Source organism: Euleptes europaea, chromosome 6 (genome assembly GCF_029931775.1).
Source record: "Euleptes europaea isolate rEulEur1 chromosome 6, rEulEur1.hap1, whole genome shotgun sequence".
NCBI lineage: Eukaryota > Metazoa > Chordata > Lepidosauria > Squamata > Sphaerodactylidae > Euleptes > Euleptes europaea.
Genome location: NC_079317.1, coordinates 15,598,197 through 15,615,388, shown reverse-complemented (window position 1 = coordinate 15,615,388; position 17,192 = coordinate 15,598,197). Strand labels below are relative to the sequence as shown.

At 45.2% G+C, this 17,192-nt stretch overlaps 1 protein-coding gene across 1 annotated transcript in view; it reads left to right on the top strand.

Annotated features, from left to right (window-relative positions):
- ASPG (asparaginase) overlaps window positions 1–12,668 on the top strand; it is a 72,528-nt gene extending 59,860 nt beyond the window's left edge. Inside the window, exon 14 of the mRNA XM_056851248.1 lies at window positions 12,515–12,668. Within this exon, the coding sequence (XP_056707226.1) occupies window positions 12,515–12,668 (154 nt within the window). The remainder of the gene's footprint in view (window positions 1–12,514) is intronic.
- Window positions 12,669–17,192: the final 4,524 nt, after the last annotated feature.

Below are 17,192 nucleotides of genomic sequence, written 5' to 3'. Positions count from 1 at the left end.
TTCAGTAATTACTGGAAAAAACCAGTGAACCTTCACCTCTTCATATTTGGCTGCTGCCCCCAGATGGAAAAATGTAAGCCCCAAGAGTGTGTAGGGAAGCATCCAAATTCCCCTTTTCTTTCTAGCTCTTCTCTCTTTCCTATATATCAAAATGCCACTTTATGAAATCCAAGGATGCTTTCCTTCAAGCCTGTTATCATAGCCCATCTGTAGACTAAAATGGGTGTTCAGTTCTGATCACAGCTGTCAGGGGGGAAATTATGATTCTGATGGAACTTTGACCATGCCTCTAATACCTGATTATCCTTCCGGAGAAATAAAATATGGAGTGGGGTTTTTATTATCTTAATCTGTCATCTGTCCCAGCGGTTGCAAAGATTGCATTAAAGAAAGGCACGGGGCAGGCTGGCTGATAGGAACCATATCCTTGAATGTGCTCCAGGCAGAATTATCTTTCCCCTTGCGCAAAATCACTACCCTGCTTATCAAGGCTCTTCACCAACAGAGAAGTGTAATCTCTTCACTATCTGGGTGACACTTTTCAGCTATAAACATCTCAATCTCCCATGGGTGGCTTTAACTCTCTTCATGCAGGGAGTGGAGGGAGGATATGTAAGAACTCCTGAAAAAGATAAAGAGGTATAGAAGTGTTCTTCTTTGTGCCGTCCTCTTAAGACAGGCCTGTACAACTTGTGATCTGCCAAATTGAATGCCACCTGCCAACCACATACTGTGGGCTGCCGGGGACTTTGTAACTTGCCTGTTTTTCAGTACTACATTAGGCAACAATCATAAACAATCAACAGGTTTAGCAACCTCTGAATAGCTGCCAATGCACGGCTTGTGAGCTGTGTGTAGCACAGTGGATCATACACAAGAGTGGCCGTGGCTCAGTGGTAGAGCATCTGCTTGGGATGCAGAAGCTCCCAGGTTCAATCCTCGGCATCTCCAGTTAAAGGGACTAGGCAGGTAGGTGATGTGAGAGACCTCCGCCTGACACCCCGGAGAGCCGCTGCTGGTCTGAGAAGACAATACTGACTTTGATGGACCGAGGGTCTGATTCAGTATAAGGCAGATTCATGCGTTCATGTGTGTTCATGTGGCACAGAACGCTGTCTGACCTTGACAGGCAGCACTGTATGCATGCTATGTATTGGGCCCTTTTGGGATAACAACTGCCCTGCATGCACAGTGGAAAGGGCCACGGTTTCCCCATGCTTTCATAGCCACTTGGTACCTTCCCTCTCCAGGTGGGTGTCTGGGCCTAGAAGATTTCCTCCCACAAGCATGGAACTATGCCGTAGCCGTACTGTGCGTGTAGGATGAACACTTTGTGAACTACAGTTGTCAATTTTGTAGTTTTTGTATGGGCCGTTTGGAGAGTCAGCGTGGTGTTATGGTTAAGGTGTCAGACTAGGATCTAGGGAACCCAGGTTCGCATCCCCACTCTGCATGGAAACCTGCTGGGTGACCTTGGCATTCTAACCCTGCTATGGCGAAGTATCCCGAAATTCCTGTTCTTGCGTAATCGAAGCAACGCCTGATTAATCCACAGGAGACTGTGTTGGTAATTCCTCCATCAAGTCATTATTTCAGTCTGCTGTATTAACTGGCTCTGTAGCTATTGAGCTGGTGTCTCCAAGCTTCATCATGCGGTCTCAATTCGAGTGTGAACAGTGAGATGAAACCTGTGGGGTGGATCCAGTCAGCTGACAGACAAATGGGGGAGGGGGGTCCTCTTGGACCACCTAAAAGTCTATGCTGGGGTCCTGGGATCTGCATGGACTAACCACGTGTGATGCAAATTGTAATAAGGAGGGGAGTTGGAAGAGACAGAGCAAAAAAATTGGCTGGATCCAGCCCACTGTCTTTTGAATGGGCCCAGGAGGGTAACCCCAAATGAGAAATGGGGAGCCTGCCATAGCTCAGTGGTAGAGCATCTGCTTGGCATGCAAAAGGTCCCAGGTTCAATCCCCGGCATCTCCAGTTAAAGGGACTAGGCAAGTAGGTGATGCGAAAGACTCCTGCCTGAGACCCTGGAGAGCCATTCCTGAGTAGACAAAACTGACTCTGATGGACCGAGGGTCCGATTCAGTAGAAGGCAGCTTCATGAGAAGCAGACCCTTAATCATTTTGTTCAACTGGCTCCTCACTCTTTTGTTCTGTTACTGTGATCCTCCACTCAAATCTGCACCGAAGGATGCTTTGCACGTTGTTGGGGTTTTTTTTTATGGCAAAAACACAAACCCTGCATTGATCCTTGTTCAATAGGCTAGATTCGCATTCAGCTGCACTTTAGAGACCAGGAAGATTTTTGGGGTACAAGCATACCTTGGAGATATTGCGGGTTCGGTTCCAGACCACCGCAATACAGCGAGTCACATGAATTTTTTTGTTTCCCAGTTAATATAAAAGTTATGTTTACACTATGTGTGTTGTGTGTTAAGTGCCGTCAAGTCACTTCCGACTCATGACAACCCTATGAATCAATGTTCTCCAAAATGCCCTATCCTTAACAGCCTTGCTCAGGTCTTGCAAATTGAGGGCTGTGGCCTCCTTTATTGAGTCAATCCCCCTCTTGTTGGGTCTTCCTCTTTTCCTGCTGCCTTCCACTTTTCCTAGCATGACGGTCTTTTCCAGGGACTCTTGTCTTCTCATAATGTGACCAAAGTACGACAGCCTCAGTTTAGTCATTTTAGCTTCTAGGGATCAGTTCAGGCTTGATTTGATCTATAACCCACTGATTTGTCTTTTTGGTGGTCCACGGTATCTGTAATACTCTCCTCCAACAGCGCATTTCAAAGGAATCTACTTTCTTCCTAGCTTTCTTCATTGTCCAGCTTTCATACCCATACATAGTAATGGGGAATACTATGGCATGAATTAACTTAATCTTGGTTGCCCGGTCTTGGTTTACACTATACTGTAGTCTATTAAGTGTGCAATAGCATTTTGTCTAAAAAATGTAAAGGTAAGGTAAAGGTCCCCTGTGCAAGCACCGGATCATTCCTGACCCATGGGGTGACGTCACATCCCGACGTTAACTAGGCAGACTTTGTTTACAGGGTGGTTTGCCAGTGCCTTCCCCAGTCATCTTCCCTTTACCCCCAGCAAGCTGGGAACTTGTTTTACCGACCTCAGAAGGATGTAAGGCTGAGTCAACCTTGAGCCGGCTACCTGAAACCAACTTCCGTCGGGATCGAACTCAGGTCGTGAGCAGAGCTTGGACTGCAGTACTGCAGCTTACCAGTGTACTGTAATAATAATGTAAAAGTTTGAAATATTGCGAGAATTATAAAAATGTGACACAGAGACATGAAGTGAGCGCGTGCTGTTGGGGAAATGGTGCCGATAGGCTTGCTTGAAAACGCAATATCTGCGCGGCGCAATAAAGCGAGGTGTGCCTGTATAAGCTTTTGAGAGTCAAAGCTCCCTTCGACAGATGCTGCTGCTCTCGAAAGTTCATACCCTGAAAACCTGGTTGGTCTCTAAGGTGCTGTTGGACTCAAATCTAGTTCTTCTACTGCACACCAACAAGGCAACCCTCTCGAAACTTGTTCAAAAATGGTTTTAAATCTGCATATGAATGTAGCTGCCACCTCAACCTTTTGGTTAGGGTTGAGTCAGGAGCAAGTCCTGTTTAATACATGCAATTCCACTTGAAGTCTTATTTGTCAGATGCTCTTATGAAATCTTTTGCCGTATTACTAATCTTGTGTATATCTAAGATGGTGGAAAGGACATAATTAGCCATGCCTCTGATGAAAGAGTTTTTAAGTAAATCTCCTGACTCATAATGAAGGGAAAGGGCTGGAATCTGAAAGGCAATTTTCCCATGCCAGGAACATCATTAACCCGATATATGAACCGTGAGGCAAATGGTTTGGTTAAATAAATGACTTGTGCTAATCAATTTCATTCTTTTTAGTGGGGATGTTTTCATTTGCTTGGCAGTAGCGTGGGTATGCCAGTGTGTGAGCTTAGCTGTGAGCGTCTCCATCGTCTTTGTAAAAAACCCCATGAAGAATCATAAAAATGGGAACCAAATTGTTAAAAGCCTTGTGTATGTAGTGTTGAAGCCCAGCTTAACACTTTCCCACAAAACTGGGCTTTTTCTGCCTTTGGACCTTTTTTGAAGCTGGACAAGAAAGGAAAACTCCTGTTGAGTGGTAGTGGGTTATCCTCTGTCCGCCTGTTTGCTTTTGCGGTGAATCTGGTCTCAGTGTGCTTGCCAAAGCCCCACAAGAAATGTTTGAAAGTTGCAGAGTCATGCTTAAAAGGTTATTTAAAGTGAATAAGAATAAAGTCTATTTCAGAAAAGACATGTAGCTGAGGTAAATATCAAAACTTAACCAGGAGTTGTGGGATGTTAAGTTCTACACGGTATGTGCCTCAGTACAACAGTCTCTCAGACAGGACTGTAATGTCCTACACCAAATTCCTTCTGCAACTAAGGGCTAAGATAGACATGATGCAAAGTGATTTTGAAATGCCATGAGGGCCCGACCCTGATCAGGCCGGCAGTGCACTGGGCTGAGGGGCTCTTGTCCCCCCCCCATGCCTTACCCAGAGCCAAAATGGCCACATACTCTCCTCCTGTGGCTGTTTTGGCAAGGTGGGGGTGGGGGAGGAAGAGTGCCACAGGCCTAGGGCTGCCAGGTCCCCCCTCTCCTCCTGTGGGAGACTTTTTGGGCAGAGCTCGGTGTGACACACACGTCGGTGCGCACGTGCGCATCACTTCCGATTTACAACCGAAAGGGCCGCCTCACGAGGGGCCTTATACCACTCAAACTTTTAGTTTGAGTGGTAAAGGGCTGCTTGCGATGCGGCACCTCCAGGTGTAAACACATTGCAAGGGGTAAATGGCCCCTTGCAATGCATTTACACCCAGAAGTGCCGCATCCCAAGTGGCCATTTTACCACTCAAACTAAGAGTTTGAGTGGTATAAGGCCCCAGAAGTGACGTGCCGCTGTGTGCCCGCGCGTGTGCACATTTGCCCGCCTATCCTCAGCTGGTCGGCAGGCAGAGGAGTGAATTGCCGGAGGTTTGCCCGCCACCACCGGGCACCTGGCAACCCTACACGGGCCCGACCAAGATCGAGCCCTAGCGGCATTTTAAAATCACTTCAGAATGGCGACTGCATCCTTGTGGTGGCCCTTAGTTACACACCAGGCCCAGCCCTGCCCCGCTGGCCTACAGTAACACCTCAGCACACTCAGGCAAGGAAACAACCCAAAGATCTGATATCCTTTCAGATCTGTACTTCACATTCCTGCTAGACTAGTCCTCAAAACACAACTCGCGACTTTCAGTCTTTGAAGCCTAACGACTTTCCTCTGCCTTGAAACCTAAGTATGACTACTTCTAACAATCTCCCCCCTTTCAGATCTCAACAGTACCCTCCTGACTGTCCCAGAGCACTGCTCTGGTTGTCTGCCGCATCTCTGGGGTACATTTCTGTACTCAGCCTGTCACAGTGTGCCTTCAAGGTCACCCTTGGGTTGGGGGCTAAACCTATTCTCTGCCCCAGTGACCCCGGTTGTTGATGACCACTCAAGCCTGTCCCTGTCTTCAGAGCCCTGCCCTTTACGTAAATGTAAAGGGGGGGGGGGTTCAGAATTTGAGGAAGGTATGGAAAATTAAGAGAGAGACTTCCCTTGCTCGTTGAATTTGAGACTTTATAGAAGTACACAGCACAAGTGCTATCTAAGAAGAAGAGTTGGTTTCTATATCCCGATTTTCTCTACCTTTTAAGGAAGAAGAAGAAGAGTTGGTTTTTATATGCCGACTTCTGGGCATGGAGTAGGGGTCACTGGGTGTGTGTAGGGGAGGTAGTTGTGAAATTCCTGCAGTGTGCAGAGGGTTGGACTAGATGACTCTGGGGGTCCCTTCCAACTCTATAATTCTATGACTTTCTCTACCACTTAAGGGAGACGCAAACTGGCTTACAATCACTTTCCCTTCCCCTCCCCACAACAGACACCCTGTGAGGTAGGTGAGGCTGAGAGAGTATAACTTGCCCAAGGTCACCCAGCTGGCTTCGTGTGTAGGGGAAACAAATCCAGTTCACCAGATTAGCCTCCGCAGCTCATGTGGAGGAGTGGGGAATCAAACCTAGTTCTCCAGATCAGACTCCACCGCTCCAAACCACCACTCTTAACCACTATACCATGCCGGCTAACAATCTTCTTCCCTTCCTCTCCCCACAACAGACACCCTGTGAGGTAGGTGGGGCTGAGGGAGTTCGGAGAGATCTGTGACTGGCCCAAGGTCACCCAGCAGGCTTCATGTGTAGGAGTGGGGAAACCAACCCGGTTCACCAGATTAAAGTCCACCGCTCATGTGGAGGAGCTGGGAATCAAAGCCGGTTCTCCAGATTAGAGTCCACTGCTCTTAACCACCATACCACACTGGCTCTCAAGCCTTGACTTCTCTTCCCATGTGTTGTGGCTCAGTGATAGAACCCATACAGAGTCAGTCCCTGGCTTCTCCCGTTAAAACAATTTTAGCATCTGGCGTTGGGATAAACTTCTTCTGCCTGAGACCTTGGAGAGCCACTGCCAGCCAGCGTAGGCGGACCCCTGTCTGACTTGGACTAAGGCAGCTTCATATGTTCATACTTCATTTAACCCCGTTAATTGCGGTTTAATTTTTCCTCCTCTGAATCTCTCGGTAACCCAGAAGGGCTTCTTTCTTTCTTTTTTTGCAGCTGTTTTGATCTCACAAAGGACGAAAGGGCACAAATTCCTTCCTCTGTCCCAGTATCACACTCCATATCAGCAACTCCAAGAACCTCAGAGACTTATTTTGAGTGCTTTACAAACCTGGAACGGCCGTCTTGGCTTCTCTTCCTTTCGCCTCTAGGGCTGCTGGAGTCAGTGCATTCCACTATTCAACTTGTAATGCTTCTGAAGGACTTGCAAATATTTTACCAGCACTTAAGGATTAAGAAGCAGCTTTGGACAGGCGAGGAGCCACACAACAGCACTGGTTCAGAATTACCTTTCCATAGGAATTCTTGGATGTTTTCCTTGGACCTTTCACCTAATTCTGTCTGCGCGGCATATAAAAACCTTCTTCTTATGAAGAAGCACATGGTTGTCACCTATCCTTGGGTTCTTTATCCTTCATTCCGGTAGTCACTTTTAAAGAAGAACGAAATGTAATTTTGAACGTAAGCTGTGCATCCCCTTTAAGAGCGCCAGCATGGTGTAGTGGTTAAGAGCAATGGTTTGGAGCAGTGGACTCTGATCTGGAGAACCGGGTTTGATTCCCCACTCCTCCACGTGAGCGGCAGAGGCTAATCTGGTGAACTAGATTTGTTTCCCCACTCCTACACATGAAGCCAGCTTGGTGACCTTGGGCAAGTCACAGCTCTCAGAGCTCTCTCAGCCCCACCTACCTTACTGAGTGCCTGTTGTGGGGAGGGGAAAGGAAGGTGATTGTAAGCCGGTTTGAGTCTCCTTAAGTGGTAGAGAAAGTCAGCATATAAAAAAACCAACTCTTCTTCTTCCTCCTCTTCTTCTTCTTCTCCTTTAAACTGCATTTCACGGGGCGGGACGTGTTGTGAAATCTGAAACTGCCTGTGCCTTTTCCCCTTTGGTCATGGGGCACACCCACTGGGTGAAACCGGCCTGCTGAAAGCTTTTTCTAGTACACCCCTATTAATTTAGGCGACTGATTCATCAAGTAGTATTGCTTGCTCAGCGGCTTAGAGTTTTTGTAATCCTGTTCCTCCGTTCCCGGCAGCCATTTCCAAGTCTTTTGTTTGCCTCACTGCTCAGAGGGATTTTGTACAGAAGAGAACTGCAACGATTGTTAAAATTGTAGGAGTAGGGTTACGTTTGTGGCACAGCTCTAGCCAGCCCTGTTGGGGCTGCCCGGCGACGTTCAAAAGAGAGCCGGTATGAGTGTCAGAGGGACAAACTGGGGGCAGAGTGACCCTATTTCAGATCCCTCCCTTTGCCACAAAGCTAACTGGGTGTCTTTGGGCCAGTCTCTCTTTCAGCCTAACATGCCTACATCACAGGGTTGTTGTGCAAGGGTAATATGAAGAAAGGGGGAAGCACGTATTCCACCCTGAGCTCCTTAGAAGAAAGGCAATATCACAACGCACTAAATAGAAATCTTCTGGAAAGCCTTTTGAATGAGTATATAGAGATAGAGCACTTTGTAGTGGTGGTGAGTCAGACAAGGCCTGGGGAGACCTGAGTTTGATTCACTTAGCCCTGAAACTCACTACATGATCTTGGACTAACCTGGGCTGACTTTGCTTAGCTTCCGTGATGAGACCAGACTAGCCTGGACCATCCAGGTCAGGGCATTATTATTATAAAGGCCCCAGCAAAGACCAAGACTCTTGAACATGCAAAGCTGCCTTATAGCATCAGCCCAATGGACCATCTAGCTTAGTAATGTCTACTGATCGGCAGCATCTCTCTGGGGTCACAAGCAGAGAAAGGTCTTTCCCAGCATTGGCTGCCTGAGATCCTTTAACTAGAGATGACAGGAATTTAACTGGGACTGTCTACGTGTCAAGCATGATGCTCTACCATTGGAATACAGTCCCTCCTAATGGTGGTATGCAGATGACCCAGGCATTTGTATGCCACCTGGGTATACAATTTGCAGTGGTTCTTTGTCCCTGGTTTGCCAGTTGGAAGCCAGCCTAGGGAACCTGCTTTCTTCTCTATCTATTGAGCGGTATAAAATTTTTCCAATACATAAATATTTTTAGTTTTGTTTATTTATCTCCTCTCCGTTCAGGAGTGAACTGTCTCAGTTTCTTCTTTGTTAGTATTATCCCTGGTTCCTGTTGACACTGGTGGTGGAAAATGCCCTTAAGTCTCGGGGTGGTGGTGGTTGTTTTTTTGTTTTGCCAACTTCTGGGCATGGAGGTGTGACATTGGGGAAATGTGTGGGGGGAGGTAGTTGTGAATTTCCTGCATTGCGCAGGGGGTTGGACTAGATGAGGTCCCTTCCAACTCTGTGATTCTAATTTGCAGCTGACCAAGGATTCTCTAAGCCTGAGGATAAGATAAAGAAGGAGAGAGTAATGTATTTTTTTAATTATTATTTTCACTTCTCTTGTATCCCACCTTTCTTCCCAGTGTGGACCCAAAACAGCTTACTTCGTTCTCCTCTCCTTCATTTTATCCTTACAACAACCTTTTGAGCTTGGTTAAGGTCGCAGTGAGGTTTGTAGGACAGTTTACACAATCAGCAGGAACAAGCAAGACAGCTATTCCACTTCAAGTAACTGGTGAAGAGTCATAGCAGGGTCCAACCTGCCCTCCCTTTACATTCGCTTTTTCCATATGAAAAGACTTCTTTAAAATAGAATGTCCAAAAAGAAAATCCACCCTCAATATCTGCTGCCCGAAATGGCTCAGTTAAGGAAACCATATTTCCGTGTAATTACGCTGACTGTATAAACTTGCAGCCCATTCCTGACCCAAAAGGATGAAAGTCCTTAGGAGCCCAGGACAGGGCTGCGCCGGTGTTCATGCCCCCCTGCGCCAGCGCACATGCCACTTAGCCATCCAGGGTGGCATGGACTCTGGCGAGGGGAACCGGACGCCATTCTCCCAGCGCTGCCGCAGCAGCACCACCCAGAGTCGCCAGCTGGGCCTTCCACCGGTGTCCTACCTGTGCAAAGTCCCACGCGGGCATCACGGGGGCATTCCGGGGCATGCCGGGGAGCGGCGCTGCCAGTAGGCAGCTTCCTGTGGTGTGGTTAAGAGTGGTGGTTTGGAGCAGCGGACTCTGATCTGGAGAACCGGGTTTGATTCCCCACTCCCCACACATGAGCGGTGGAGGCTAATCTGGTGAACTGGGTTGCTTTCCCCACTCCTACACATGAAGCCTGCTGGGTGACCTTGGGCTAGTCACACTCTCTCAGCCCCACCTACCTCACAGGGTGTCTGTTGTGGGGAGGGGAAGGGAAGGCGATTGTAAGCCGGTTTGATTCTTCCTTACGTGGTAGAGAAAGTCAGCATTTAAAAACCAACTCTTCTTCTTCCTTCTGAGCATCCTGTTTTGTTTGGGGCATTTGGGAAGCCGTAGTCTACAGAGGGGTGCGTTTGTGTGAAGACGCACACCCCATTAGGTGGATACAGTCAATAAGAACAAAGCTGTCATCTGATAACTCTTCTAGAATCCCATCTACGTAACAAGTATAAATTTGTTTGAAACTGGTTTGACCGTCACGCCTTTCTCTTCAGGACTGTAGTCGTGACTGGAGAGATGTCATCACCACACATTGCCAGTTGGGTAACGACCGTGGATGAGATTAACCACCTGAAACCACACCATGCCCTTAGAACAACAAAATAGTATCTCCTTCAAAGTATCCCCTACGAGTTACTTTCTCCAGTCAGAATCCATTGCTAAATGAACAAAAGATTCTGATTCCAAACTTTCATTAAAAAAAAAAAAATCCCTGCGGCCCTCCCTTTCCCTCACAAAAGCAAAACAAAACAGCCCTGAAGTTTACCATGGAGTGACATAAGCTTCTCTTTCATGCTGGCTTTTCTCTTCTGCTCCAGGGAGCTCAGAGTTCCACATGTGGTTCTCCTTTCTTTATTTTGTTGTTACAACAACCCTAAGATAGAATAGAATCATAGAGTTGGAAGGGACCACCAGGGTCATCTAGTCCAACCCCCTGCACAATGCAGGAAACTCACAACTACCTCCCCAGTGACCCCCACTCCATGTCCAGAAGATGGCCAAGATGCCCTCCCTCATCATCTGCTTAAGGTTATAGAATCAGCATTGCTGACAGATGGCTATCCAACCATTGTTAGGCTTAGAGAGAGTGACTGCGAGGTTCAGTCTGGCCAAAAGAGAGCCCTTCAGGAACATGCCTGGAGAATCCTCTCCAGTAGGCCACAATAGACCAACTCCTATTGAGGAAAAGTTGAAGGAGCTGGGTATGTTTAGCCTGAAGAGAAGACTGAGAGGTGATATGATAACCATCTTCAAGTACTTGAAGGGCTGTCATATAGAGGAGGGTGCCGAGTTGTTTTCTGTTGCCCCAGAAGGTCGGACCAGAACCAACGGGTTAAAATTAAATCAACAGAGTTTCCATCTAAACATTAGGAAGAATTTTCTAACTGTTAGAGTGGTTCCTCAGTGGAACAGGCTTCCTCGGGTGCTATTAAGCTCTCCTTCCCTGGAGGTTTTTAAGCAGAGGCTAGATGACCATCTGTCAGCAATGCTGTTCTATGACCGTAGGCAGATCATGAGAGGGAGGGCATCTAGTCCAACCCCCTGCACAATGCAGGAAATTCACAAGTACCTCCCCTCTCACCCCTAGTGACCCCTGCTCCATGCCCAGAAGATGGCAAAAAATAATAATAATAACCCTCTAGGATCCCTGGCCAATCTGGCCTGGAGGAAAATTGCTTCCTGAACCCAAAGTGGCGATCAGCATTACCCTGTGCATGTGAGAAAGGGCCAGGAGAGCCGAGCACTGACTCATCCCTTCCTGCCCTCCCTCTCATCATCTGCCTAACTTCACAGAATCAGCATTGCTGTCAGATGGCCACCTAGTCTCTGCTTAAAAACTTCCAAAGGACAGCCCACCACCTCCCGAGGAAGCCAGTTTGGTTGAGCTGGTCTCTAAGGTGCTACGGGACTTGTATCTAGCAGTTTATCTGTACAGCTCCTAGAATTTATTTCTTAAAAGTCATGACAATTAAACAGACCTGCATGTATTGTAAATTTGTAAACCGACTAGAACATCTCTCAAGACAGCGTATTAGAAGGCTTATTTGTCTGACTCAGAAAGATTACTTATATGTCCTATTGTAATTTCTTGTGTGTGTGTTAAGTGCCGTCAAGTCGCTTCCGACTCATGGCAACCCTATGAATCAATGTCCTCCAAAACGTCCTAATAGCCTTTCTCAGGGCTTGCAAATTGAGGGCTGTGGCTTCCTTTATAGAGTCAATCCATCTCTTGTTGGGTCTTCCTCTTTTCCTGCTGCCTTCAACTTTTCCTAGCGTGATTGTCTTTTCGAGTGACTCTTGTTTTCTCATAATGTGACCAAAGTATGACAGCCTCAGTTTAGTCATTTTAGCTTCTAGGTCAGTTCAGGTGTGATTTGTTTTTTTGTTTTTTGGGCAGTCCACGGTATCCGTAACATTCTCCTCCAACACCCCATTTCAAAGGAATCTACTTTCTTCCTATCAGCTTTCTTCATTGTCCAGCTTTCACACCCATACATAGTAATAGGGAATACGATGGCATGAATTAACTTGATGTTGGTAGCCAGTGACACATCCTTACGCTTAAAAATCTTTTCTAGCTCCTTCGTGGCTGCCCTTCCCTGTTTCAATCTCCTTCTGATTTCTTGGCTGCAGCCTCCCTTTTGGTTGATGATGGAGCCAAGGAATAGAAAGTCTTGAACAATTACAATTTCCTTATTGTTAACCTTAAAGTTGAGTAATTCTCCTGTAGTCATTACAGTCATTGTTATTACTTACTGATTACATTTTTTCCCTTTTTTCCAGTCTTGCTTTTAAGGGAGATATTGATGGGCTGAGAGCTTGGCACCTGGGTGGCGTGGACCTGAATCAGCAGGGCTATGATGGGAAGAGTCCGCTTCAAGTGGTAATGCATCATGTAGACATCTATGACATGCTTTTATTAGAACCGAATACGTGACGTTGGGGGAACTGTGATTGTATTCCTGGTCATTTAGCTGGAAAAAGTATGTGTGGGGGAGAGAATCGCAGTAATCGGGGCCACAGTTCTGGGGAAGGGGGCATTTACCTCTTTGCCCCCCCCCGCCATCATGTTTATTTATTTATTTTATTGTACTTTTGCTCCGGTTTGATCCTTCCTTAAGTGGTAGAGAAAACTGGCATATAAAAACAGCTCTTCTTCATTCCAATTTGACTAAAAATGTTGAAGGGTATTTGGAGCTGGGTCTCACTTGAAGTGTGCAGTGTACAACAGCATGTACACATGTATCTATGTGCAAATTGTGTGATGGTGCTTACCGACATTGAAATTTTGTCTTACAGGCCAAGCATATGGGACATGTCGAAGTTGCTGCATTTTTAAAATCTTTAACCAAATTTGGTAAGGCTAGCTTTTTCTTTTTCTTTTTGCAAAACGAAAACAGGCATTTGCTGATGTGTATATATGACTGCTGAATGTGGAATGGTTAATTTGGATGATAGACTAAATTGTTTTTTAAAACATTTATATGCTGCATTTCCACCCAAATATGGCCCCAAGGTGACGAATATCAATGCATTAGGACATTAAAACAGCATTTTAAATGTATGTATGAATAATTAACAATCCAGTCTGGTGTAGTGGTTAAGAGCGGTGGACTCTAATCTGGTAAACCAAGTTTGTTTCCCCACTCCTTCACATGAAGCCTGCTGGGTTCTCTCAGAACTCTCTCAGCCCCACCTACCTCGCAAGGTGTCTGTTTGAGGGGAGAGGAAGGGAAGGAAATTGACCCCGACGATCGTCAAGAGTATACAGTGAGGTTTCCAAAAACGGACAATTGGCGTGGCCAAAAAAACTACAGGGGAATTGATCTCATCAAAGTGAGGGATACACAGAGTGTAAAGATTAAAAATAAAGTTTTACTATTTTTTCCCACTCATCCAGGCCAAATTGATTCAGTTTTTCAGTTTAAGTGGAACTAGGATACATGAACTGCATGTATCTAATATTGTGACATTTTTTTTAGATATGCAGAAAGCTTCTTAGACGACAAACAAATGCATACATCTGAACGTGAGCAGTGCTGAGTAATACTGAAGAAACCAGACTGATTCTTGCTGTTGTTACAATGAACGTAGTAATGATATCTGTTTTATGTTAAACAACAAAAAAATTCTTTTTTGAAAGAACCGTCTGTAAAGGTACAATACAGTATATTCTGCTCAAATATCATTCCACTGAAGCTTTCGGTCCTCAAAGCACATTTTTAATTCCAGAATAATCTTATTAACGCTGGTAGGACTTCTGGAATATGTATCTGAAGGTTGCGTTCATATGGTCTGATCTGTGTGTGCTAGGATGTACACACATGACAGAGTTCTGTATGCACATTTGATCCCTCATTCACCTAAACAATAATTGGATCTGAGGAATTGCAATTTTTAAAAAGAGATCCAAAATATAGGCCATTTATGCTTGGTAATTAGCAACACGTTCCAGGCTAAAGTGCCCTGCATATTTTTTTGAGTTTTTTACTCTGAACCGTCATTTAGGAAGTGACTGTGAAGCCAGCGCATACCTGCTTCGCATTTCTTAAGATCCCCTTTAACGCGACCTTTTGTGTTTGCTCTGCCCCTGCCTTGAAGAATCCCCTCAAGGAAGCATTCAGAATTACAGTCGCTTGCGTTAGCTATGCAAACGGTGGTTGCTAATGGAAGGAACGAAGGAGCAGGCGAGTGGGTGGTGGTGGAATTTTTCTTTTTGCGTTGGGACCATGAATATGCATTTTAAAGGTCGCATTTAAAAAAAGAGCTTTGAGTGAGCATCAAAATCGACCCTGCATAAATGGTCATAGAAATGGATTGAGATTTTAATATTTCTTTGTTTTAAATAAATCATCTGTTTGCACTAGACAGAGAAAAGTTTCAGGCTAGTTTTAGAAATTTGCTAGCAGACTTGGTACCATATTTCACTCAAAGCAAAGTTAACTTGGAAGGTCCTACTCTGGGTTGGGGGTCAGGAGAAGGGTAGTGTAATCATTCCAGAGGATGTTAAAAGAATTTTGCTGATTTGAAAAAAAAAAAAAGTGAAATTTGCCCAAAGTCACATCTCAGGCAGATTTGGAGGCACCTGTTCAGGAAAAACATCAGTGGAAAAATTGATTAAACTGTTAAGTAATTTTATTAAGATTTGTGACATTGCTTAGGAGGACTTTACTAATCTTTAATGTCAAGTGTATTTGTATGAAAAAATAAAACTGTGTGACCAAATAACATTTGTGCTTTTTTGATAAAATGTTAGAAAAAGAGTAGTTCATATCTATTCTGAGAATTGGTTGGGTCCAGATTTCTACAAATCAAATTCTATTGCATTGTCTATTGGATGTCCCATGCTGCTTATAGTATTGACCTATTCTGTGTAATCTGTCCAAGTCCCAGCGAGGGAAGTGAACTATAAATAATGCAAATAAATATGCCATCTCTCCAGAGACCTGCTCTAGATGGTGTGCAAAGTAAAAACAATAAAGTAAGAGCTTAAAGACATCGTTGTAAGAATTACCAACACAATAATGAGCCATACAATGAACAGCATAAAATAACATCCAGCAATCTAAAAATGTTACCCATAAAACAGTCCCCACACTAGAAGCAGACCAATAAAACAGTTTAAAAAGAATGAAAACCTTCCAGATAAATGTCTGAAATATTTTGGCCTGGTGACAACTGGGCGAGTAAGGCAGGATTCAAGGGGTCTGTCACTTAGAGGAGGGCAGGGAGCTGTTCCTCTTGGCAGCAGAGGCTAGGACTTTTAAGAATGGGTTTAAATTGTGGGTGGAAAGGTACCAGCTGGATAGTAGGAAAAAAAATCTTTACAATAAGAGTTGTTCGACAGTGGAATCAGCTGCCTAGGAAGGTGGGGAGCTCCCCCTCACTGGCAGTCTTTAAGCAGAGGCTGGACATGCACTTGTCAGGGATGCTCTAGGCTGTTCCTCCATTGAGCAAGGGGTTGGGCTAGATGGCCTGTATGGCCTTTTTCAACTCTATGATTCTATGAACTGACTCCACAACCCCATGTGGGAACATGTAGTATGGAATGTGTGCAGGATGCTGCAGTGATCCTGCTATCTGGGTGCCGGGATCTGTGAAGATGGTACTCTGTTCTTCCACATCACCCTTTCCTGCATTGCTCTCTCCTTTCTCTGATGAATGGTAAAGACTTCACTCACCAGAATAGGCTAGTATATCTTTCTCTCCCCCCTGGCCATTTCTCTTTAGACTCTCTTGAAATTAGTACTGTTTTTTTATGTTAGGGTTTAGTAGAATTTAAATTTGTAGAACACTGATTTACAGTGTTTGTGTATCTATGTGCTTTGAACTCTATATACATTTTGATATTTTGCTTTGCTATTATTCTTTTTCTTAATAAATCCTTAACTTTAAACCATTTGCAAACTTCTCATTACTCTGTTTATTCATTTGCAAGGTACTGTATCTGAAATAAATGGGTAGTTCTGTAACTGATTTCCCTCAGACAATTAGGCACATCTGCATTTTGGTTGGGGGCTCTGCTTGGTCGGAAGCTCTCTGGAAGAAGATTGGTCTTTCTATTTGTATATCTATCTATCTATCCATCTATCCGAACTAGCCCAATCTTGCCAGATCTCACAAGCTAATCAGAGTTAGCCCTGGTTACTATTTGGATGAGAGACCACCAAGAAAGTCCAGGATTGCTGTGCAGAGGCAGGCAATACCAAACCACCTCTGTTCATCTCTTGCCTTGAAAACCCCACAGGCCATTTATGTATGGCTGTTCCCTCACGGACACCCCGCCAACTACTTTGGGACTTGTTTTGATTATGCTTGCATTTTCTGACCGTCGGAAGTCACCTTGCTCTCCCTGCGCATTTCTGCGCATTTCCCCCAAGTTTTCTGGATGCTGGCTAAACACGACCACAAGGAAACAGTCATGCATTAATGGCCTGTGACTTGGCAGCACTTTCCACCACCTACCCATTCATCCACTTACCCACCCACTTACCTACCTACCTACCATCTTCAGGGTTTAGGAAACAGACAGGTTGTGGATCAGTATAGTAAACAGGCTTTGCTGAAAGCCATTAGTCATCACTTGATACAAGTTCCAGTCCCTGCAAGGAAGTCCCTAGAAGGGAAATTCTGTAGGGTATGGCCTACTTTGTCACTCTTCCAGTAGTTTGCCAATCACTCTGGCAACCGTAACTAGTGCCAAGGAAATAGTACTTCAGAATGTTTTGAACTCTGCTCAAACCTTTGCCGAACATCACAACACGCTGCGAGGTAGGGGCAATTTATCAAAGTGGATACCAAGGGCTCTTGTTACACGTCCCAGAGCAACAAATCCACATCACCTACCGAATCCACCATCAACAAGGTGCACCAGGCAACCCCATCTGATGTGCGCCAGAATGTCACATTCACATGTTTATATTTTCAGTATACACTTTTAAATAAACCCTTTCTTTTTGCA